The following is a 24,541-nucleotide window of genomic DNA, read 5'->3' as shown; positions in this document are numbered from 1 at the left end:
CCTCCAACAACATATCTTCCTGACATTCTGCAACGATTTTGACACACACTATCGCATGTTCGCATACGTTCTTCTCAGAAACAAAATATTGTTATCCCCGAAGTGACGTCAAACTCGTCCCATTCTCCACTATTCCTCGGTCGTGAACATGGGAAAGGGCAAATTCACAAACTTTAAAAATTCATTGAAAATTAACGAAAATAGCTACAACGATTTTTTCGGAGTGGTGATCAGGAGAAAAAGGAAATTTATATTAGCGAAAAAAATTTTTGGCGTTAGTGGCACTTTAAATAATTTTTACGGATATTACAACGGTTTTACTCTAAATGCTTACTTCATCTTGAATTTCCATTCATGAGTTGTTTGCTATATTTTAAAGTGCTTTGCTAAAATTCAGCTTCAATTTCAAGAACATAAATTTAAAAACGCATCTGCCTCGATGGTCATCTGCGTGCAAGTATTTACTAAAAATTGTTTGAAGCTAAGACGATTAGTACATTAAATACCAAAATATGGGTTCTAAGTTAGCGAGAGCAAAAGAGTAACACACGTTACATTCACGTAGTTTTATTCTGTTCCAACTTTTATTTATAGTGCTAATAAACACTTTCTCTCCCAGGATGAGTTCATAATTTCTCTTATCAACATATTGTAAATAATTCAAAAAAGGTTTTCTTCCTCTACATAAGTTAATCCCTCGGCACTCCAGAGCCATTTTCTATTCAATGCATCGGAGTTGTAAGTGTGAAATCCGTTAGGAACCTTTAAATAAAACATTAATTTAGATTTGGTGAGTAACAATGTTAATAAAAGAGTTTGTCATTAAAAAAAAGAAAAAAGGTGTAGTAGTAATGGTTCTTGAAAGATCTTGTTGACGATTTTACGCAAATAAGATATACATGTACAATACCCAAAATTATTTGCTATTTGCTCCTTGACCAATGTTGATTCACTGGGAGAGGTTCTGGACTTCAAGTACTTAATTTTCATTTTGATAAGCCAAAAAATATATATTTTAAAACCATCAAAGTGGCATCTATTCTCTCCGCAAAAATTTTACGCACAAAATTTGTACCGCATTCCAAACTTCAATTTTGTATGGAAGCCTCTTCTCTGTTTATTATCGTAGATATATAGGTTCGTCAAATGGTAACTATCTACGGCTACCAGTCTGCGTGTGTTTATAGAATTTCATATAATTTCAACCGACTGAATTAAGTTTATCTATTGAAAAAGCAGAAAGACACTTTCCGTTTTCGTGCAAAATTTAACGTGAAACCTGATTTAAATTTCTCCTCCCCTTATCAATGTTGTGTCCATCGCAAAAACGTTATTATTGAATCAATTATAATCAATTAATTAATATAAAATAAAAATGCTCACCAATGATAAGGGCAGCCACCTTCACTGGGTCGTAACCATTCAGATTGTGAAGTTCTTTGAGACACACTTGGAAGCCTTTAGTCGTAATTTGCTAATTGACAAAGAAGAGGAAACAAAATTTTAAGCAAAAAAGATATTATAATTAAGAGAATATTGAGAGCTACCTTATAAAAAAGTAACGTGTGTTTTGATTGCAGTTCTATAATTTTCAGCGAGGTTCTCTGTCTAGATTTTCTTGATTGATGGACAGCTTGTGGAGATCGTGGAGATTGTCACATTTACATACCTCTACCCAAGTGGCAATGCTGTTAAGATGTTGAGGAACTGGATTAAGATAAGATGCTGACACAATGACCATGGGCGTCGAAGTCTTGGGCGTTGTAAAATTCACGATCTGGAAATAAAATAAAGGAATTAAAAATCAGTGCACCTCATTTTTTTTTCCCTTTTCATTCCTTTTCTGCGACGGAAAAAAAATAACGTTAATGACGAGTTCAAACATTGAACGGAAATTGATTTTCCGAAAATCGATAATGATTGATCAAGCTTAAACAAAGAAAATCATGACCGTGACGGTGTTTGGATATCTGTTCTAGCATAGATTTTTGCAATTTTGTTTCTCAGTTGTCTCCTTATTTGTAGTTTCGGTTGAGAAGGTCTAGGAAACACACAAGACAGAGTTTAATTTGACCATATTTCCAAACACCTCGAAGCCAAAACTAGGTCACAACGTGTCGTATTTTGAACTTAACTCTGTTCTCAGTGTTTGAAAATGTCGTCATGCGGTGTCTCGTGTTAGATATATTACATAATAGACAGCAAGGGTGATTGTTCTCGGTTTTGAAAATCAATTTTTTTGTGTGCATTCTCCGTTTGTATCATTTGATGGCAAACGGGTACTTTGTTTTAAATATATAGAGAGATATGTATACATCCGTCACTGTCTAAGATTTATTTAAAAAACTAAAGAAATTCTCGCACGCTCATTGGCTGAATTGTCAACAAGCAGTCAGACACATGAATTTATAATTTATGCATTTTTGTTATTCTACAAAACAAATGGATGTCAGTTTTTCATGTGTCTGTCCTGTTATTCACAATGAATTTCGTCACAACATTGTCAAATTAGTCTGCAGACGAAATTCATGATCAATAACAAAACAGACTCATGAAAAACTAAGATCAATTTGTGAAATGTACCTATTACATAAATTAAAATTTCTGAAATTAAATATAACAATGAAGCACATAAAAATCTCACCTGGCAGTAAGAGTTATAATTCTCAGCAAGAGGTAAAAAGTTGTTTTGGAATTCGATGAGATGCTTTTCACCGGCAAGGTTTTTTGCAAGTTTGTCGTAAACAAACCAGTTCTGCAGGTAAAGAACAGAGTGAAGGAAATTACCCCAGCGTTCAACAATGGAGCACCTTTTCTCGGTATAGACAGTATATGGCATAGTCAAAATCAAATCATAGTCAAAAGTACCTGCACATTTGAATTTGTAGCAATAACTATCTATTTTTAACAGAGTGTTTTCACCCAGGTGACCAGGAGCCACGCCAATTTATTGGAAACAAACAAAGTGTTTTTTATTGGAAAGAACTCAACTCCAACAGGAATGGTTTGGGCCAACAACATGGGCGCCTTTACATCAGTTATTTTGGGACACCAATATGGCCGTCGTGACTTCATGCGAAAACACTGTATATGTTGCAAGGATTGGATAATCTTGGACAATGTTAACCTTCCTGAAAACTTAAAAACACTCAAATAACTCATGAATCACTACGACTATTAAAATAGCAGGGGAGCTTTCACGCGAAAACATGATATTTTCACACGTGAACTCTGCCTGTCAAAGGGCATTATGTTACAAACGTTAGTGACTCATGCCTTACTGTTAAAAATAATGTTTATTAATTACTTACTAATCTGATGTCTTTATGTAATCCATCAAAGTTCTGCATTTCTCTCGAACAGGCGAGAAAGGTATTCTTGTTGACATTCTCTACCCAGACCGTGGCGGCGTCGTGTTTTAGACCCACCACTCTGTGTTGAGCAGTCACCAAAACGTGTGGTGAAGAAATCTCAGTTGACTGAAATAATAATATATTGAATGCTCGACTTGTTCTTGAATGAATGGTATAACTTCGTTCTCTCATATTTGAACTGTTCAAGATATTACTCATAATTAACAAAATGATTCTTGGCCCTTCTTACGATAAAAGGCTATTCAATGACATCCTTTTTCCAGTTTAAACTGATTGCAAAACAAGCTGAAGTGGCTAGTTAGTTATGAAACATGTTCCTCTACTTCACTTTAGTATCCTTAATAGCGTGTTTAATGTGTTTCTTTGAAGTCCATTCGATCCATTTATAGAGCAGATATCCAAGTTTCGACTTGGATATTTCAAGGTTAAATCCGGAAAAAAATTAAATAAAAAAGCGCTCTTTTCTCTAAAATGTTGATTAGTTCCTCGGGCATCAAATCAAATTCTTAGGTATCTAAGCTTTTGAGTATAAACGTATTAAGAGGGGATCCACCAGAAGTTCTGATAACAAATGCACAAAAATTTTGTACCGAGATTATTGACATCTGTCGAACTGTTTAAAATATCTTCTCAAAAGAAATCATTTCTAACAATATCAAATGTCAAAAACAATTTAATTTTTAAGTTCGTATGAAACACTTGAAAGTACTGGTGAAATTAAACTGATGATGAAATTTTGCCTGTGTTTGCACAATTTCTCTGAACTTTGAAATTTATTTTCTCGAGTTCCCACGGGAAATTGTTTTTGTTTTTATCTCAGGCAACTGTTTACATTTTTAACTTTTAGAAAATGGAAGAAGGATTGTAATATACTTATTGTGGTACAAGAAAGTTTTTGGTCCACCTTAAAATGAAACTGCGGGAGTTCCTACATCGGATTTCGTTTAACTCGACTTGCTTTTAGTTTAGACTCACCTCAAATGTAACTGATTCGCATTGTGTTCCATCCCACCAATTTGTCATAATGACTTGACCAGCCGAAGCGCTCTTTGGAGCCTCCTGGAAAGCGATGAAGTCAATAAACGTCAGCCCACCATCAGGCGTCAAGCGGTCTAGCCTTCCTGCTTTAAGCGCGCACACATCAAAGGAGCTGAGATTAACGTTCTCGACCCAGGTCACTGCAGCGTCGTGGATGAAGTTTCCGCTGTAGTTGAAGTAGTTAATGGCGGTCTGAACGTGAATATTTCCTTTGCTGCTCTGGAAAATTCCCGTCTTAAAGTAAACCTTTTTGCAGCGCACATCTTCTGTCTCTAAGCGGAGGGCAACACGACCGCCTTGAAGGACAAATGCTGAAAATAAAAATCAGACAAATTCATGCACCTTTTACTAAGATTTCTTTGAGCTGCACATTAAGGGAAGATCCAGGTTTACACCTAAAATTGCCTCCCAGATGATTTGATCGAGAAAACAGTTTAACTTAAATATTGAAGTATCACTGAGGTAACTGACAGAATTATCCAATTTACCAACACATCAAGGGGAGGGATTCGTTCATGACTGGAAAAGTCCAAGAATTCAAACCAGAAGTTTTCATCTATAAGGAAAGAGTCCCTTATGTACCATACTGTTGCTCGATATCACCTTATGGACATTTTCATTACTTTCCGAGAATGATTAACCGAAATTTCTCTTCATGAGAATTAATACAATGCGAAACCTGGTGTTGATTAGGGACCGGATATCTCAGGTTCTGAAAAGTAACATGATTCAAGAAATTAATTGTTAAGTCAAACGGTAAGAATGTCTTGAGCTTGGAAGTTGGTTGATTTGTAGAATGCCATGCACTTGAAGTGTAGAATTTTCCATGTGCTTAATTAGCGCGAGATACAAACAGCTGATGTTTTTTCCCTAGTTTACGAACAGGGTGATAGCAATTAAACTGGAGATAATAAATGTTCCAGTCATATTTTTCCGTTAATCTTTCTTAGGCTTTCTTGATTTCTTGATATGGTAAGATATTCAGCTACATGAATCAAGCAAGGACTTACGTTTGCATCCGCCATAGTGCTTTATACCGGGTTCTTCTTGCGCCTGACACACGTGGTAGTTGTATTCACATTTGTTCTTGTGTGTGACGTCATTGCTGTCGCACAGTGGAGCCGACTCATCTGTTGTGCAAGGGATGCACACGCATTTATATGTCGTTTTGGTAGGCGCTCGACATTCACCATAGAACGGGCATGTTCTGCCGTTGCAGGGATGGTAATCTGTCAAGATGATAGAGTGTATTTTAATGGGAGGCGTGGAAGGAAACAGCATATTTATACACACCATATACGTGGACGCTACTTCAAGAATTAGAGCGATTGTCACTTCACTAATTAACGAAAATAATTCGCATTTGCCCTGGTTTTCAATACTGTGCTTATTTTAAATTGGCATTTTAATTTTACAGCGGTTTTCAATCGAGCGTCGAAAAGTAATTATATAATAAACCAAGTTATTCTCGCATTTTGATTGGTTCTCGCCTATTATTTATTAGAGGACAGGCGCACGATTGACGTCATCATTTCAAAGTTTTTGCCTCTGTGTTTTAAAATGGCGGAAAGTTTTGAGAATTTAGATAATATTTTACATGACTGGGCAAAAGATAAGGTAGAAGAAAGTGTTGTCCAAGCATTGAACAGGTACCAGAGGAATAGTTTGGCAGGAAGAAGAAAGATAAAGCCGTTTCTGTTTTAGAAAATGACTCAGAAAAAATACTCGAGCAGTCTCAGTCGGCAGTCGAGTGAGACTAAACCAAACACAAAATTGGTCTTGGTGAGCCAAGAATCATTGCTTTATCGCAAATTTAACAAACCCAATAAACAAAATGTTTACGAGATTAATTTATTTGAAATATTGAACTTTTTCTCAGTCTCAAAATAATTGTCGAGACAGCGATTGTCCGGAATAAAACATCAAAACCACGTCTTAAAATCAGTGAAAAAAACCACGTAACCTTGCTTTTCGATGCGAATGTTCCAGTCCTTTTTACGGCACAGTAGCGAGTAAAGTATAGCTCACTACAGCTCACGGCCAACTGTATCGCAGCTAAAAAGGTGTCTCCGACACTATTTCAAACTGATTTGAGAATCACCAACCACAGAGGACACACATTTTCACCATCACTAAGGCTTCTTTCATTCAAAACTAGAATCGAATGGCCTCCAGATTGACGGCAACCGCAAGTTTTCCGAGCGTAGTTTTTCAACCCCTGCAATATTCGAGGCTACATCCAAGCTTTTCGGCTCACGGGGCTGCTCTGATGACAAAAATGGACTTGACTTATCCAGCATTTTCTTAAAGATTTGTAGGTTTCGCAGTTCAATTCTGCTTTTGCTGTAAGTTTTCATTCCAAGAGAAGCGACGCGCGAGTCAAGTTTGACTGTGACGTGATTTTCCTGGACCTATCACAATTCTTTGCTACGGATAGCAACCATGAGATTCCCGGCTTTCGAGTTATGTTGAAAGATTTTGAAACAAAATAAAGCTTTATCTGTAGTAGTTTGTTTCGTCATTATATAAAACAAATAGATTCCATGTTGCCGTGCGTCTGTTCAGTAATAGATCACAGAAGACGTCAAAATGTGGTAACAACATCAGTGACACACTCGGCTATCGCCTCGTGTGCACCTTTTGTTCTTACCACATTTTGACGTCATCTGTGAACTATTACTGCACAGACGCACGGCAGCATGGAATCTGTTTGTTAATTGGTTTTAAATTACTACGCCGCACGATTGGCTACAAAATTCGCGCCAGTTTTTCATCCAATCAGAAGTGAAACCGAAGCCAATCGCAACTCGTTCGCACGCGTTTTCCCGCGCTTCGTGTCAGCTAAATGTAATTACTTCGAGTTTTCATTGGCTCACTGGATCGTCTGTGTCATTTGTGATTGTTTTACGATGTTCGATTGAAAGCCGCTCTAAGGCTCGCGCCACTTTTTCATCCACTTACAAGTAGAACCCAGAGCAATTGTCACTAAATGATTCACGCCCGTTTTCCCGCGCTTTTCGTCGGCTGCATGTATTTGCTTAGCGTTTTGATTGGCCCACTGGATTGTCTGTGCCCTTTGGCCAGAGCTCTATCCTTGGTTTTGGTTATACTACACACAGTTAGAAACCGGCTCTAGGTCGGACATCAAAACCACAAGTATAGCATACTTACACCCAGCAGCCATATAATTAAGCGTGATGGGGTCGTGATGAGCGTCATAGCGTTGAATATCCTTCAAGCACACCTGGAAGTCTGTCGTTGTAATGCTCTAATAAAATGTATGAAGGTAAACATCGTCACGGGTAAACCTTTTTGAAACTTTAACGCACGGTAAAACTGAGATCGGGGCCACAATTTTAGAGTTGCATATTTCCGTTCCTTAAAAGTAAGGAATAGAAATAAAGCCTCCTTAAAAGTATTGAGGAGCACACGGTTTAACACTGAAAGTTCACGATTTCGACAGTGCTAGGAATTTTTTTTTTAGAGGTGAAGTGCAGTTTTAACTGTTTACAGGTCAAAATAACAGGGCCGCAGCCAGAAAAATATTATGATCGAGGCAATGTCCGTGAAAATATTGTGACTAAGGCAATGTCCATCAAAAAAACTGTGACTTAGGCAGTGCCCATAAAAAAAAAATGATTGAAGTAATGTGCGTGAAAAAATTATGAATGAGGCAATGCCCATGAAAAAAATGATGACTGAGGCAATGTCCATGAAAAGATCATGACTGAGGCAATGTCCAGGGAGGGTTAAATTCTTTTCTAAGGTATTGAGAGTGTTTATGATGACTATAGGAAACAAAACCGAAAAGATGACTGGGTAAGTGCCTCGGTTTGCTTGTTAGTTGTTACGGCTCTGGATAAGATGCATTTATAGCATTGCCCTTTAATGAAAGAAAGGTCCGAAATAAATATAGTTTCTCAAATATTTTTTTTTCCTTTGAAGAGAAAAAGGAATTCCACAGACGGTAGCTGGTGAAGAAACCAAGGTAGAAGTCTTTTGTAAATTCTCACCTCAATCCATTCTGTAATGGCGTTGTTATCAGCATCAATGCGGGCGTTGACGTCATCTTTGTGATGCTTGGTTGTCGTAACCAGAGTTGGTGTTTCAAAGAATCTCTGAGGGAAGTCGATAGTCTGAAATAAAATATAAGAATGTCAATGTTATTGCCAAGGTCTTAAATCTCGGTTACTGGGTGTTGCATTAAATTTATCAAGCTTTGAAATCAGCGTGAAGATTTTGTGTCCACTCTCCCCTTTTCCACCTTTTTTATAGGCGCAGCTTTAGTAAGGGCTCTGGTCGTCACTCTGAAGACGCTACTAGTCACTTTGCAGAAGCTATAACCTTTGCTGTCATCAGGGCTATAGTTGTTGGGAAAGCTTATTTCTTGGGTCAAGGGTAATGTCCAACCAGTTGGTACACTAGAGTTAGTGAAGGCCAAGATATACTGTGAAGAGAAAACAGACAGTTTAAATCAGTATACTATATCCAAACAGTACGTTGTAGGAGGATAACCATGTTTTAGCGCAAGTTTGTTAACATGTTTGTTGTAGGAAGATATTCATTCAGTTTTCAATTTTTCTACTATTTTCAATCTACATTTGGAATTCTGAGGTAGGAGTTGTCCGTCAAGTCTTAAATACGAAACGACTGTTGTTTCCTCAACAAGGTCCGTAAATATTTGCGTATATATAAAAGCCTCAACTTACTCACCACAGACAGGTACTTGTGTGCACCATCAAAGTTTTTCAACTCGCGAAGACATGCTCTGAAATTATAGCTAGTGACATCTTCCGCCCAGACGCTTGCGGCGTCATGTTTGTTTGTAACAGGATGGACAGGGGTTACGAACACGTACGGAGCTGTGGCGAAAGGCTGGAGAAGGAAAAAAAGAGAAGTTAACAGGGCTAAGCCAGTATTAAGCCAGTTGTCGTGTATTCAAATGCCAAAAGGGAGCTTAAGTAAACAACGATGCCAATGACAAAGGCAACGAGAACGTCACCAAGCAAAAGGTATAATGGGAAAAACAATGGCTGTGCACGTGCGTTATAAATTTCTTAACCGCCCTCTGCAAAACAACCAGACATGAAATGACCACGGGGTTTGAACATCAGCTGAAGAACGTGAACTGCTACGTATAATTTTTTCCTAATTTCTTCTTGAATTGATCGCCGGCGTTACACCTTTAGTTCGGGGAGGGTTTTGGGCCCCTCAGTGTACTGAACAATTCTAGATAGTTGCGAGGTAAAAAGGTAAAATATAAATCCATTATTTTTTCAGCCGTCGTTCTTGCCACGGACCTCTTCATTGCTTAAGCTAAACACCCTAATATTTTAGGTGAATCCCTAAGGTTGAATTGTTCACGACCCAGCTTATCTCTCTTATTAATATCTTTCTTGGAAGCGTATAAATTTTAATCTCAGTTGAATCAGTGATATTCGCTTCCCGGAAAGTTTACTAGGCCAGTAAGATTTTGCAAAAGTGTAAAATCCTTTTGTAAGGTTCTTGCCTTTGATGGAAAGCGCTATGTAAAACGTTAATAGTTAAGTAAATTTACAGGTGAAAAAAAAAAAATGTGTTCTATTAAGTAGAAGGAGTAACGTAACAGAATGGTTCTCTGAAAACAGCCGGCTGATCAATTTTGTTATGATCAATGTTACATCCCGCAAATTGCCTACGCTATTTGATGTTATTTTTTAATGTAATGCTTACCTTCGGAAAATCTACCCGAACGCACTCTGTTCCTGTGGTCCACAATGGAACGCTAACTTTCTTCTCATATGCGCCGTTTGAAACAGTTCGAAAGGCAATCCACTGCAAAGACACAGTCCTGGATCCAGCAATCGCTCCGGAGGTGGCGACACATCCCTGAAAACTAGAAGACAAAAAACTGCATGGAAGATCTGGCTAACAAACAGTTTTTTTTTTTAACTATCAGATTTCGGTCGTACAAAATCTAGTCATGAAACCTGCTTGAAACTTAGTAATTAATAAAAACCTCTGTGCTTTCGAGTGTAGCAGATGTTTTCCAGCAATAACTGCAAAATTTCTGGGTGGCAGAAGCCCTAAAGGAAAACATACTTTCTGTAAATTTTTTAGTTCTAACCCATGCCACTCAAATCAATACTTAATGCATCTGGCCCGGGCTGTTCGAAAGGTGGATAACACTTCATCCACTGGATAAATCACTATACTGTGAAGCACATGGTTTGTTTTGTCAATACTCAATCACAAGATAGCGATTTATCGTGTGAATAGCGTCATCCACCTTTCGATCAACTGAGGTCCAGTTTAAATTCCTAGGCCATGATTAATTGTGCCACGCCCTTTCAATAATCAAAGGTAATATTTTTGTATCTAAAACAGAGAACGAAGCGCTTGTGCATCTATTTCAAACACTAATATCTTGTAATTCATTTGACTTTCTTACCCAGATCTTGAGGCTCCCCCTATCCAGGTCACAGCTGCCTCGTATTTCTTAGATGTAACAGACAACTGCACGCCAACGTCGTCAGAGGAGAACTCTGGATCAAAGGGAAATATTTTGCAGTCATAATCCTTACCCTGTAGGACATGTATGTCTCCAGATCCAAATAGCATTCCATTTGAGCCTGAAAAAGAAAAAACAACAGAGGAAAAATTTATCTTGATAGAACTATCAGAACACAATTGAATCCTACCCGACCCAAACTAACACAAGTAAAGGAAAGAGGACCTGCAGAAATATACAAATGGTTGCTAAGCACGGGGAAAAGAACGGAGCTAGACAAATTATGATTAGTTCTTGTATATTCCTTTCTTTGACTACCTTCTCCGTAAAACATCTCTAAACCTCTCTGACTTTTAGTAGAGAATAAAATTTCTTGGCTTCGTTTCTGCTTTGATAGATCATGAATCGGTGCGTAACATTGATTGCTGCACAGTACCAACTTCACAGCCCGACGAAAGTAATATACTGCACCGAACAATGACGCCCAAAGAATGAGTTTTACCGGCAAGATTTTTTTAAACTGAGCTAACTAGATTCTTGCCACTATATGCAAATATTGACGCGAACCAAGTTCTGCAGGCAACTGTTCTAAATCTTTAACTTGGCAGTGAAAGAGAAAAACATATGGATTTTGTAAGAATATTTATCACAAGATACGACACTCAGTCGAACATTTATTTTCTACTTTTGCGAACAAATGCTTCCGTCACCTTGAATAATGTACGTTCAGGTAATACTACAGAGAAACTATCTTAAAAGTTTTCTCGTTCATAAGCACTGAAATATGAGGTAAAGTCGCCAATTATCAAAATACTAACCTGAAAGTCGTCCAAAGACAACAAACGAGAGAGTAAGAACTCTTGCAATAACTAGGAGGTGGTACATAGCTCTAACACAGTAAAACACGGTTGTCCGACTCTCTGACCTCGGTAGAGGAAGACAGAAAATGTGGTATGGAAAGGAAAAAGCAAGCTTATAAATATTGCTAAGAAACAAAAGCAAAGGTTGCAAAACGCCGCACCCTTTCAGTAAACGTGATAACCGCACGAGACTTTACAACGTAAAAGTTTTAGAAACAAACGAACAAAGGGTATCCAAACAAACTAACCATTGTCGTAGAGATTTAAACTTGTATGGCAGTAGAAAGCACTCTTCAATGCGGGAAATTATTGTCAATTTTTTTTTACTTTTAAGCGCTTTGTTGTGAATTGTACAATTTCTGAAATTTTTCGCGCGGGAAATAAGCCTGTGGACATCGAGGAAAGCTAATTTTGCTTTTATCCGAAAACGAAAATGTGGGAATTGTAATAGTGCCACTGAGGAATAAAACTGAAAAATAAAACGGGAACCTTGTTTCTTCACCTGCTCAAATTTGGTGCGAACAATGAAGGCGGCACATCAAAATAATGTCGTGCGAGAAAAAAAAATTCAACAACAATTAAATTTCACAGGTTTTCTTAATTTTTCGTTATAGAGAGAACTACGGTGTGATAGACAAGTATGCGAAACTATTGCACGTTTTGTTATTGATCGAGGTTTGGAGACATCGGTAATGACGGAGAAGAAGGATGTCATACACTGAGGAAATAAGCAACAGCAATGTCACTTGTAACACATGCACACAACACGACCAGAGTTAACCATTTTCCGTTTTAATACAAAAGTAATCCACGAGGCCGTGGCCGATGCAGTGAGTACTGAAATGGAAGGAATTAGCGAGGGAGAACATAATGACAGAGAAGGAAAATAGAATCCGAGTGCCGTGTGCTAAAAGTGCTAAGGAAGATAATTGCCACTACAAACTAAGGCCTGGGACAAACGTCGAATCTTAGTCGAACTTAATTCGTCGAGCCTATTAATTAATTCTAAAATAGGCGCATGAACAGTGCGACGTTTCCCGCAATAAAATTCGACTCAAATTAATGGTTTCGACGATAGCATAAGCTCGACTTGCCAAGTCGGATAATGCCACAGTGGTTCGGCGTTTCAGCAAACGCCGCTCTAAACACACGCTGAACTCAATTCATAAATCATGCAAATTACAAAATAATTGATTCAAATGTGATGGACTGGGCAAAAGACGGTCACAAAAATACATACACCCCATCTGCCAAACGCTATTTTCCCTTCCTGACAAGCATGCGCCGTACAAAGACAATTTCGCAACCAGGAATGGCGAGCTATCGACCCGAGGTTATCGAAAGTCATTAGGGAGTTTAAGAAACCAGGACGCGACGCCGAGGACAACGTCGGTTAAAAAATGATTTTATATCTTACCCAAGAATCTCGAGATACTCTAAAGTCATTTTTCTTTTTTTCTTAGTGTCAAAACTATCACGAAACTGAATCCGGGACAAGGCGAAACATTTGAAATAAAAATAAAAAAATTCGCCGTCGTGGTTCACGTTCTACGGACAACACAGACTTTGGTCTTTTCACGTTGTTGTTTTGCAGAGGACGGCAAAAAAATGTACTAAGAATGATAACGCACGTGCACAGCTATTGTTCTGCTCATTAAACCTTTTGTTTAACGACGGTCGCGTTGCCGTTGCCGTCGTGGTTTTCTTAAAAGCATCCTTGGTAGTACATGTATGTGAATTTTACATGACTTGTCTTGGCATGATAAAAATTATACAGGCTTTAAGCAAAAAATAATAAATGACTCCGTGATATCAGTCACCATTACTATTTGTCCAAATTCATGTCGTCTTTCAACATACGACAAGTCTACTTTGGGTTGAGGAATAAATTACTTATAAGAATAACAAAAATTTTCCAGTATTAAAAAAACCTTTCATGAATTAGAACCCAATAGCACAGTTGACTATAAATTTGTATTTTGTTCCTACTTCGATATTCATCATAAAACATAAAATTGTTAATATTCCTACATTGTCGAAAGAAATCAGTCTTAAGCATAAAACCCATCTGCTCGGCTGGTTGAATTGTTTTATTTTCAAAATTGGTACCTCATGGATGGCATGTATGTTAAATTAAAAAGCATAAATTTTGATAAGACATTTGAGCTTGTAGTTGACGTCACGCCAACACGAACAGATAGCCACGGAGTAATGGCTACAGCAAACGTTTCTCGACACGTAAAGCAGAACGATTCTACGACTTTTGAACAATTTTTTTACTCCTCAGATTTAAGTGGTGAAATACACGTCCAGTTGACATTTATCTCAGCTTTAAACGCTATTCTGTCTATTGCTGCATTTCTTGGAAACACTCTGATCCTAGTTACTCTTCGCAAGGAGTCATCACTTCATCCGCCTTCCAAAGTCTTGCTAGGAAACCTTGCAACAACTGATCTTTTGGTTGGTCTTATTTCGGAGCCTCTCTATGTTACTTTATTGGTGACTGTATTGCAGGAACATTGGAACATTTGTCGCTACTTAATGGACCCAGTTTTTGTTACAAGTACTATTTTGTGTGGGGTGTCTCTGTTTACAGTTACTGCCATAAGCGTGGACAGACTTCTTGCCCTGCTGTTAGGACTGAAATACAGACAAGTTGTTACTTTGACGCGAACTAACGTTGTCGTAATTACATGTTGGGTTGTGTCCATTGTCTCTTCATCAATGAGGCTTTATTCGGATCCCATAATAACCTCACGATACAGCAATATAGTTGTTCCACTATGCTTAGTAACCTCGATCTTCTGTTACACGAAGATTTTCTTCACCCTCCGTCATCATCAAAGTGAAATACAAGACCATGTTCAACAACCGAACCAAACAAATCAATTGAACATAACGCGATACAGAAAAGCAGTGGTCACTGCATTGTGGCTGCAATTCACGTTGGTCGCTTGTTATCTACCACAAGTAATACCAGTAACTTTGATCATTCATTCGGAGCCATCTTCATCTGTTGCTCTCGCTTGGAGTTATACGTTTACATTAGTTTTCTTAAACTCCTCGTTAAACCCGATTCTTTACAGCTGGAAGATAGAAGAAGTGAGGCAAGCTGTGAAGGACACAATCAGACAAGTTCTTTGTTATTAATCGAGTAAACTCTTATGAAACTATATCATCCCTATCGCGAAAAAAGAAACGATAGTTAACGGATAAGATAATTCTCCAATAGCTGTTTTAAACTAAGATTAATACTCAGTTTAGTTTGCTTGTATGCTTTAACGAAATTGCATGTTTTTGGTCGAGTAGCAACGGTAACAATTTCATTGTTGTAAATTACAAAGTTGTACGGTATTAACATTTGTTTGTAATCTTCGATAACGAGATAAAAAAAAAAAAAAAAAAACAGAATGAATTCCAGTTCTACTTCGGGTGGACTTAATTATTTAAGCACGATAGAGCTATCACGAGCATTATCCAAGCAGAAATGCGAAGGATCTTTTTGGTATTTGGATGCAGAAAGGTAACATGTCTTACGATACAAACTGCTCTGTTTTGAAATGTTCGTGATATCAGTCGCCATTTCTATTTGTTCACTCATTTCTATTTGTCACTCAAAACTTGACAGGTTTACTTTGTGTGGAGAAATACATCACTTATAACGGCAGCCGGAAGTTTCCAATTTTAAAAAAAATTCTGAAATTGAAAATACCAGTTTTGAGCCCAATAGCGGAATAATATTTTGTACTTTTGTCTTTTTTTCAATGTTTACTGTCAAGCAAAAAGTGCTTAAATACTCCTACATGTAAGTGTGTAAAAAAATGTGATTCTTTGCTGGTAAAACAATCTACTCATCAACTTAAATTGTATGTCCAAGTCGATAGCTCAGTTATGGCATCTTTGACAGATTAAAAAGCGTGAACTTTGACCACAGCTTTTCAGCTTGTTATTAAACTCACGATTTTACAGTATTGTGTTGCTATTGCAGAGTAATGACTACACCAAACGTTTCTAAAGACAAAAATAAGAACTATTTTACTCCGTTTGAACAATTGTACTGCTCACCAGATTTATTTATCGTCAACCTGCTCTCTGTTTGGAATATCTTAGGCACCATTATTGTTTGCTTGCTTAAACACGTCGTCTTTAAAAACATGTCAATTTACTTTGTGTTGGGGAACAAATTACTTAAAACGGTAACATGAAATTTCCAGAATTTAAGAATTATTCCTTGAAATTGATGCTACAACTTTCGTGCCAAATAGATGGATTACTTATTCGTATTTTTGTCCCTTTTTCAATGTTTAATATCAAACGAGAAAAATTATAGTACCCCTAAACCCGGTATCAAAAGGGTCAGTCTTTGGCAGTGAAACTACCTCAGCTCCATCTCTTTTTATCCAGCTGATAGCTCATATATGGCATGTTTGCATTGACAAATTAAAAAGCGTGAATTTTGATCAAGGCATTCCAACTTGTAGTTAACTTATGGCTGCAGCGTAATGTCTACAGCAAATGTTTCTGACGACAGAAAGCAAAACTACATGGTTACGACTTTTAAACAAGTCTACTGCTCACAGATCTTAACCGGTGGAATACACGACCAGTTGAAGTGACGTCACTCGTCACTCGTCACCAATCCCTCATTGTGCGATCAACTTCATTGGGCGTGACCAAAGCGGGGACTTTAACGTTCGATGCATCTTTACATGTTATAGAGATACGAAAACTGTATCACAAAGAAGATGGAAATTTCTGTGGTAAAATTTTATCACCTAATGTCAAGTTCAGAAATTATTGACAGTCGGGAGAAGTGCAGGGAAAAGTGCCTTTTTGTTATCAATATTTTGGATTTGGGTTCTCGATTTAAAACATAAGTTATGATAGATAGAAGCTTCGCTACTGAGTGATAATACTTAATTGAGATGAAAGTCGCAGGCGTATTTGTGAAACGTCTCAAACCGCTAAAGGAAACAACTTTTTACCAAGAACGTTCGATGGTTTTTAATCTGAGATATAATGAAAAATGAAGATTCACTCTATACTGTCAGAAAACTAAAAATAATCTTTATCATTCGATGCATTTTTGCTTCCTTTTCATTGGCCGCGAACCCACCCCGTGACCTGCAAATAATGGTTTCTTAAGGCGTAGCACCGTCTAAATGTGTTTTGCTGCAACCTATATTCTGCTCATGCGTAATTGTAACCACGCTCTTGTATGAGAGATGGCAGATCGCTTCCCTGAGCTGTCAGAAAATGATTTACACATGAACACTAACTTGGTGATCGAATGATAAAACAATTGTTAAACTCGGTCATCGCAGAATATCGTAATTTGTCAGTGTCTGGCAGACCAATCACGATTTGCGTCAAGCGAATAATTCATCTGCACGCCACTGACAAATCACGATATTTTGCTCCACCTCGTCCAATAATTGTTAATTATTTACTAATGTCCAACGCATTTTGAAGATTTAAAAGGGAAGGAAGCAAGTTTCTTGACAGACATTTCGATCAAATTTAATTGCCAACCATCAAAAACTCTATGCTATACGACTTCTCAGATCAGATTGTTCAAACTTCTGTTTTGATCGTAAAAAGGTCATGATCGATATCAGCCCTTCCTCTCCCTCCCCGCGCCCCTACTTTCCACCACCCCAATATCTTAAGTAGTGTTCTACTTTCCCCAGACTCCTCTGGCCAAAATCATGGTCAAAAAATAGCCCTTTCACGGTTAATTTTTCTCATTTGCATTACTATGTAATCCAACGTGGATGCGGGGCAATTTCGGGCTAAAACCACAAAATATGCAAATGAGAAAAGGTAACCGTGAAAAGGGCTATTGCAGAATCTTTTCAAAAGGTCGTTAATTCATGCGTAATGCCTAACGATCAGATTGTTGTGCGCTCTTATTTGCCGCTTTTTCATTTTGTGAACTGCAAAGGTCTATATATTATTTTGCTAGTGAATCACGTCACATTTACATTACCTCGTTCTCTCATTTAGTTTCGGGAAGAATAGGCCCAAAAAATTTGAGTTATGGTAGATTGAATTTAACACCAAGGAAGAAAAGAATAAAAACTTCATAGTCTAGAAATCTATTTTAAAGACTCGAACAAGTTAAGCAACCATTTATAACAACGCTTTAACATTTTGAACCGGATTTACATTCTGCTCGTTTAAGACACTAGCGGTCAAAATCCGCGAGCCATCCGTGAGAAAATGGTCTGTATGAAGGAGAAGTCGTAAGCCGGCTGCAAGTTTCTCAGTGATGCGCAGTCGTAAGACTGACTCCAAAGGCGGGAGAGGTAGTACGTATAAAGCACCCACTCCGATTCTCATCCCCTGTTCTCCCAAGTGGACGTGTGAAAGTTGTCAACATTTGTGAACAATATACTAGAAATGTTTGAAAAAAGAGAGCTCCACTGTTTTAATAAAGCTAGATACAATTCCAGATTTTCCAAGAAAAAATAAGAATAGCCAACTGTGAACGTCGCAATAATCAAATATCATTTTCAAAGGGTCTAATTTTAAGCAGGAAAAATAATTCTCAAGTATTTTATTAAAGCTAGACAGAATTTCCCATTTTACAAGTTAACTTAGCTTAGTGAACCGTGAACGTCGTAATAATCACTGATTAACATTTTCCGAACCGGTTCAATTTATGCAGTGTTTCCACCTCGTTGACTAGTAATTTAAGAATTTAAAGAATATCTGCAGCCATGAACAATTTAAGCGAAGACCTTTGTGTCAACTTGAAACAAAAGAATGGAAAGTTTTCAGTCATTATGAACAATACATTTACTTCACGAGTCGCCTGCCGCCCTTTTGCTGCTTACCTGTCAACAGCAATGTTATCTTATGTCATGCTATAAATGTGAGCCAATTAGATTTTACCGGAAACTCTTGCGGCCGGTTAGAAGCGCGAAAGCGACAAAGCGCAATGTACATGTTTACTTTCCAGGCAAGGGGAATAACAAGTTGAAATGTCTCTTAATTCCGTTAAACAAAAAAGAAAAAAAAATCGGTGGAACATCAGAATCTCTTTTATCGGAATTGATCAACAGAGCGACTCGCCGCGACTGCATCAACTGCGCATGTTCAGTGTTTGAGACTTTCGGAATCAATTGTTGAATGACGCTCTTACCAAATAACGTCGAAATTATGGCTAAAACTTCTTCTTTTTAGCAGATGATCCTCCGGATGTATTCATTTGTGAATAAAATCTTGAAGAGACGAAGATATAACGGCTAAAGATCACGGTCTCCGGCTGAAAATTCGCTGTATACAAGTGTATCCATTTTGGCGCCGCCAGGCTCCGTTTTTAAAATTGCACCGGAAGTCAGATATTTGACTAATCGCGTAACCAATCATAAAGGCGGGTTCAAAGACTCTTTTGTTTTACGACCAATCAGAAAAAGTCCAGATTCTGGGCTACGAGCAGACGACTCGTGAAGTAATTGTATCGGGGGTTCTTTTTTCTTCTTCCCCCTGCTGTTAAAAGAGAACGCCTGATCGCAGGTTATCGTCGATTTAACAGAAACGCTCCCTTCAGTAAAAGAGTAAAAAAGTGGATTAATCTTCAATTTCCCTGCAGAGGAGCTTTATTCCAAACAAGGAAGGAGTTTCCCAGATGCCTTTTTTCTCAAAGACATCGGGACTTAATATCGATAACGTTTTGTACACGCAATTTCATGACATGATATAAGTCGTCACTCAGCACTATTTGTTCATGCAGTTAAAGGTTGTCTTTCAAAACATGACAGGTTTAATTTGGGTTGAGGAATAAATTACTTATAAGGATAACAGGAAGTTTTCTGAATTGAAGAAATATTTCCTGAAATTCAAAATGTTAACTTGCACATGTTGTAGCCCAATAATTCAGTTGACTATAAATTTCGATTTTTGTCGTTATCGCGGTATTCATCATGAAACAAGAATTGCTACTACTCTTAATCTGTAGAGGAAAAGCCAGTCATTAGTAGTAAAACCATCTGCCAGGCTAGCTAAATTCAGTTTTACCAAATCAATTATTCATGGATGTCACTTACAATAAATCAAAAAGCGTTAATTTCGGCTAAGGCTCGTAGTTAAAGTCGCGCCAACACTTCAGATAGTCATATCGCTGCGGCGGAGTAATGACTGCAGCAAACATTTCTGAGGACGGAAAACAGATCACATTCACGACGTTTCAACAACTATATTGCTCACAAGATTTAACTGCTGGAATACAAGGCCAGTTGACATTTATCTCAATTTTAAACGCTTTTCTGTCCATTACTGCATTTCTTGGAAATACTCTGATACTAGTCGCTCTTCGCAACGAGTCTTCGTTTCATCCACCGTCCAAACTCTTGCTAACCAGCCTTGCAACAGCTGATCTTTGTGTAGGTCTTACTGTAGAGCCTCTCGTTGTTGCTTTTTTGGTGACTATAGTGAATGAACAATGGAATACTTGTCGCTACATATACGAGGTAGCCTCTACAACAGGCTTTATTTTGGGTGCAGTGTCTCTTTGGACACTAAATGCAATAAGCGTGGACAGACTTCTCGCCCTGATGTTGGGACTGAGATACAAGCAAATTGTAACTTTGAAGCGAACCTATTTGATCATTATCACTATTTGGATTGTGTCCACTGTCTCAGCCACAGCAGTCAAGTTCTTTTGGAATTCTCCTTCATGGTTGTGGTTTGGTATTATAGTTGTTTCACTGAGTATAGTAATCTCGACCTTCTCTTATACAAAGATTTTCTTCAACCTCCGTCACCATCAACACCAAGTACAAGACCATGTTCAACAACCGACCCAATCAAATCAACTGCAGATAGCGCGATACAGGAAGGCAGTGTCCACTGCACTGTGCTTGCAGTTCACGTTAGTCGCTTGCTATCTACCATATGTAATAGTGGTAACTTTACTCGCTCATACTAAATTATCTTCATCAGTTTCTCTCGCTACCAGCTATACATTTACTTTAGTTTTCTTAAACTCGTCATTAAACCCGATTCTTTACTGTTGGAAGATAGAGGAAGTAGGACAAGCAGTGAAGGACACAATCAGACAAGTTCTTAGCTGTTGATCGACTAAGCTCATGGGGAACTATATCATGCTATCTCATAGATTACCAGAAAAACAACAACAACAACAACAACAACATCGATGGCTAACGGATAAGATTCTCTAAGATTCTCTAAACGCTACGAGTGCAAGTTCAGCTTATTGCTTTTCTGATATAGTTTTCTAAACATTGAAGTAACACGTTGCTTTATATTCTCCATTATTATGTGGTGTTTTGATTAGAATCCAAAAAAAAAAAAAAAATGATTCTTTAGCTGCCAAGAACAACAACTACAAAAAATTATGATAACATAAAAATAACAATTAACAATAATTAATAACGGATAAGATTCTTCAAAAGTTGTGTCAAGTTACGACTGATACTGAGTTTAGTTTATTGTATATTGACGGTATTACATGTTTATGCCGGTCGGGGTAACACGGTAAAATAATTTCATTGTTGTCAGTTAATTTTCAAATAGAAAATGGCAGGAAAGATTTGTTTGCAATTGTGAATAAACGAGATGAAAAGAAAGTATAAATGTCATGTTTTCTTGTCAGAATGCATTATTCAAACACCGTAAAGTTGCGATAATTAAGCTAACACAAAACTGAATACAAGAAGAAGGACGAGTTAATGTTTTTGGTTGGTGATCGCTGTATTATTCTGGTCAGCATAAAAGTAAGAATTTTCCCTGGGCTTTGATCAAGGACATTTACCTTTTAGGTGGATGATTTCTTAATTAAGCTGCAGAAAAATGTGCATTTATTTATTATTACTTCGGTTGCACTTTTAAATTAAAACAATAATTCTGAAATTTCATATAAATATAAAATTGAGAGTGAATGACACTTTTGCACGTCTTTACATGTTCAGGATATATGCGATTTCATATCTTAATTTAGCTTAGCTTGTTGGAGATGGACGTCGCAGACTTAATTTTTATACTTCTCAAACAGCTGATGCAAAGAGTTTCCTTCAAACAAAGTTCGTCGATGGGGTTTTAATCTAAGACACAATGAATGCAAAGGAGATTCACTCTACTCCTCTAACACAATGACTAAAAATGAGGATAAACATATTGCAGAAAATTAAAAAGATCGAAACGACGTTACTGTTAAGAGATGGAAAACAGGAAATATTATGCTTGAAAAGTTTAACCAGGTTAATACATAAATATTTAACGCTTGAGTATGGTGAGGCAGATGCATTTTTAATTTTATAAGGGTCGTGAAATTGAGCTGCTTCTGTCAGCAAATCACCTGAACATATAGGAAGCCACTCAAAAATGGAGATTCAAAATGTAGATGATGAAGCTATTTTTTCTATATATATAACTTAAACAAGCAATTTTTAGGAATTCCTGGTTAGCGAGGTATATAATTTGCATTTATATTTATAAACATCAGTTTGAGACATTTTTTGAAAATAAATGGCAGGGAGCAAGCGAGTTTCTCGACGGGCTTTCCATAGAACAGATATAAGGTTCAAAAGGCTCTTAAAAGTGTGAAATATTCGCTAGTAATCTAAATGTTTCGGGCTTAGCCATTCTTCAGTAGATGGAATGATTGAGCCACGCCATACAAAAAAACTGTACGCGTACGTACGCACGGAAAGCAGCCACGAAATACAAAGTAAACAAAGACGTGCTGCGAAATATGGAAATGAATTAAGTTATAACTTAATTCATTATAATGTTCACTCCGTTCGGCCGAAGCGTGCCCAGCATATTATTAATTAATTAATTATTAATTTCATTTCATGAACACGTCTGCATTCACAATCTCTCGCCCTCTCATTTAGCTAAAGAATGTAATTACCAAAAAACAGGAAGTATGAGTCACGAAGTCTAGTAAACTTTTTTTAGGACTCAAACATGACGAACAGCCTTTTATAATACTATTTGAACCGAATCATGTTTGCATGATAGTCAATTGCGAGAAATTAGTCCGCTTGCATGAGGAGGCTTGAAGTCGAAGTCTGTCCGTCAGGGCAGACGACCGGAGACGTGAGAGCGCGAGAAATGATTGCTATAAAACATCTGTGAACAAAACATTAAAAAAACTCTGAAAAGAAGATTGCAGAATTTCAGTTTTTCCAAGAAACCCAGCATAGCCAATTGTGAATAAAATGTTCAAACATCATTTTAAAAACATGTTTAACCTCTGCAGGAAAAATAATTTATTTGAGTTTTTCGTTTTGGATTTGCACCTTTCGCTGTTGACGGGTAATTCAAGAATTCAAAGAATATATTAGCAAATATACAGGCATAAAACTAGTCACATTTATTGCGTCCATTAAGCCAATAGACCATTTTACAGTTGTCTTTTCAGTGACCTGGCCTTTAAATGGCAGCGAGGCTGCAGGTGACCTTGTTTTGATACAGACCTAACTGCTTTTGTTGTGTAAATCAAGTTGTTCTTATACTAAGTAGTTTGCATTTAAATGAGAAAAGCAGTGAGGTCTGCGTCAAAGCAAGGTCAACTCCAGCCTCGGTTACATTAATAGGCCAGGTAACTAAGCACACAACTGTAGATGGCCTATTGCAACAAAGACAACATCGCGTATAAGTTGTTAATTTAGCAATCAGGAAACATTCAGGAAGAATTTTACTAAGCTACATTAAATTTCTATCTGTTGGCTAAAGTAAAATTAATTAAAGCGGATGTTCACTCATGTTATTCCATTGCATAAATTTTGAGGATATAGACAGCAAATACTGGATGACTGAGCAAATTAAACGAACACCTGTTTGTCAGCTTGAAACAAAAGAATGGAAAGTTATCAGTCATTGTGAACAAGACCCTTTTTACGTTGTCCGCGGTATAAACAGCAGCTTGTATTCAGTGTTTTAAAAAGGCGGAAAATGAAAGAAAAACCAACTCTGGCAAAGTAGTTTTGCAAGGAATTGAATTGTTCATTTGAATAAGCTTTTGTGTATTTATTGTCGATTTAACAGAAACGCTCCATTTAGTACAAGGGTAAATAAATTTAATACAGAGGTTTTGATCTTCAATTTCTCTGCAGAGGAGCTTTATTCCAAACAAGTAAGGTATTTCCTATCTGCCTTTTTCTCCGAGCCATCGGGGATTAATAACGATAATATTCTGTACACCCCATATCATGACATGATATCAGTCGTCACTCCTTTTGTTTAGTTATCGTCGTCTTTCAAAACATGAAGAATAAATTACTTAAAAGGATAACAGGAATTTTCCAGAATCGAAGAAATATTTCTTGAAATTGAAAATGCTGACTTGCACATGTTGGAGCCCAGTAATTCAGTTGACTATAAATTTGTAATTTTTGTCCTTATCACGGTATTCATCATGGAACAAAAAATCTGCTATTACTCCTGAACCGAAGAAAAAAGGTCGGTCATTGGTAGTAAAGCCATCTGCCAGGCTAGTTAAATTCAGTTTTACCAAATCTATTGTTCATGGATGTTAATTAAAATAATTTCAGTAGTTTGAATTTTAATCAAGGCATTCCAGCTTAAAGTTAAAGTCGCGCCCGACAATTCAGATATTCACATCGCTGAGACAGATTAATGGCTACAGCAAATGTTTCTGAAGACGGAAAGCAGACCACATTTACCACGTTTCAACAACTATACTGCTCACCAGATTTAACTGCTGGAATACACGGCCACTTGACATTTATCTCAATTTTAAACGTTTTTCTGTCCATTACTGCATTTCTTGGAAATGCTCTGATCCT

At 37.4% G+C, this 24,541-nt stretch overlaps 4 protein-coding genes across 4 annotated transcripts in view; 3 read left to right on the top strand and 1 right to left on the bottom strand.

The window, feature by feature from the left end:
* Positions 1 to 754: 754 nt before the first annotated feature.
* LOC145482514 (uncharacterized) lies at positions 755 to 11,627 on the bottom strand. The gene is made up of 13 exons (XM_081461113.1): positions 10,843 to 11,627; positions 10,125 to 10,287; positions 9,126 to 9,287; positions 8,740 to 8,859; positions 8,426 to 8,548; positions 7,540 to 7,680; positions 5,423 to 5,798; positions 4,350 to 4,723; positions 3,312 to 3,479; positions 2,645 to 2,755; positions 1,670 to 1,777; positions 1,384 to 1,474; positions 755 to 762 (listed from the first exon to the last, which is right to left on the bottom strand). Exons 1-13 carry the CDS (start codon positions 11,010 to 11,012, stop codon positions 755 to 757), a joined length of 2,115 nt encoding a protein of 704 aa, XP_081317239.1. The 5' UTR covers positions 11,013 to 11,627.
* Positions 11,628 to 13,836: 2,209 nt separating this feature from the next.
* LOC145480371 (melanocyte-stimulating hormone receptor-like) lies at positions 13,837 to 14,937 on the top strand. Its single transcript, XM_081458657.1, has one exon. The coding sequence runs from the start codon at positions 13,875 to 13,877 to the stop codon at positions 14,910 to 14,912; it is 1,038 nt and encodes a 345-aa protein (XP_081314783.1). The 5' UTR covers positions 13,837 to 13,874; the 3' UTR covers positions 14,913 to 14,937.
* A 4,544-nt stretch (positions 14,938 to 19,481) lies between these two features.
* On the top strand, positions 19,482 to 20,842 carry LOC145480370 (beta-2 adrenergic receptor-like). Its single transcript, XM_081458656.1, has one exon. It carries the CDS (start codon positions 19,901 to 19,903, stop codon positions 20,840 to 20,842), a length of 942 nt encoding a protein of 313 aa, XP_081314782.1. The 5' UTR covers positions 19,482 to 19,900.
* A 3,513-nt stretch (positions 20,843 to 24,355) lies between these two features.
* Positions 24,356 to 24,541, top strand: part of LOC145480365 (melanocyte-stimulating hormone receptor-like) — a 1,096-nt gene continuing 910 nt past the window's right edge. Inside the window, exon 1 of the mRNA XM_081458652.1 lies at positions 24,356 to 24,541. This exon is cut by the window's right edge and continues 910 nt beyond it. Coding sequence (XP_081314778.1) covers positions 24,372 to 24,541 — 170 coding nt within the window. The 5' untranslated portion in view covers positions 24,356 to 24,371.

Source organism: Orbicella franksi, chromosome 3 (assembly GCF_964199315.1).
Source record: "Orbicella franksi chromosome 3, jaOrbFran1.1, whole genome shotgun sequence".
NCBI lineage: Eukaryota > Metazoa > Cnidaria > Anthozoa > Scleractinia > Merulinidae > Orbicella > Orbicella franksi.
The sequence above is the reverse complement of the archived record's forward strand: the minus strand, read 5'-3'. Positions and strand labels throughout refer to the sequence as shown.

Coding starts and splice junctions, on each gene's coding strand:
- LOC145482514 (XM_081461113.1), bottom strand. CDS start 11,012: ATGCTATTTGGATCTGGAGACATACATGTCCTACAGGGTAAGGATTAT. Junction 8,860..9,125: donor CACACAAGTACCTGTCTGTG/GTGAGTAAGTTG, acceptor TTCTCTTCACAG/TATATCTTGGCCTTCACTAA. Junction 3,480..4,349: donor GCGAATCAGTTACATTTGAG/GTGAGTCTAAAC, acceptor TTATTATTTCAG/TCAACTGAGATTTCTTCACC.
- LOC145480371 (XM_081458657.1), top strand. CDS start 13,875: ATGGATGGCATGTATGTTAAATTAAAAAGCATAAATTTTGATAAGACA.
- LOC145480370 (XM_081458656.1), top strand. CDS start 19,901: ATGACTGCAGCAAACATTTCTGAGGACGGAAAACAGATCACATTCACG.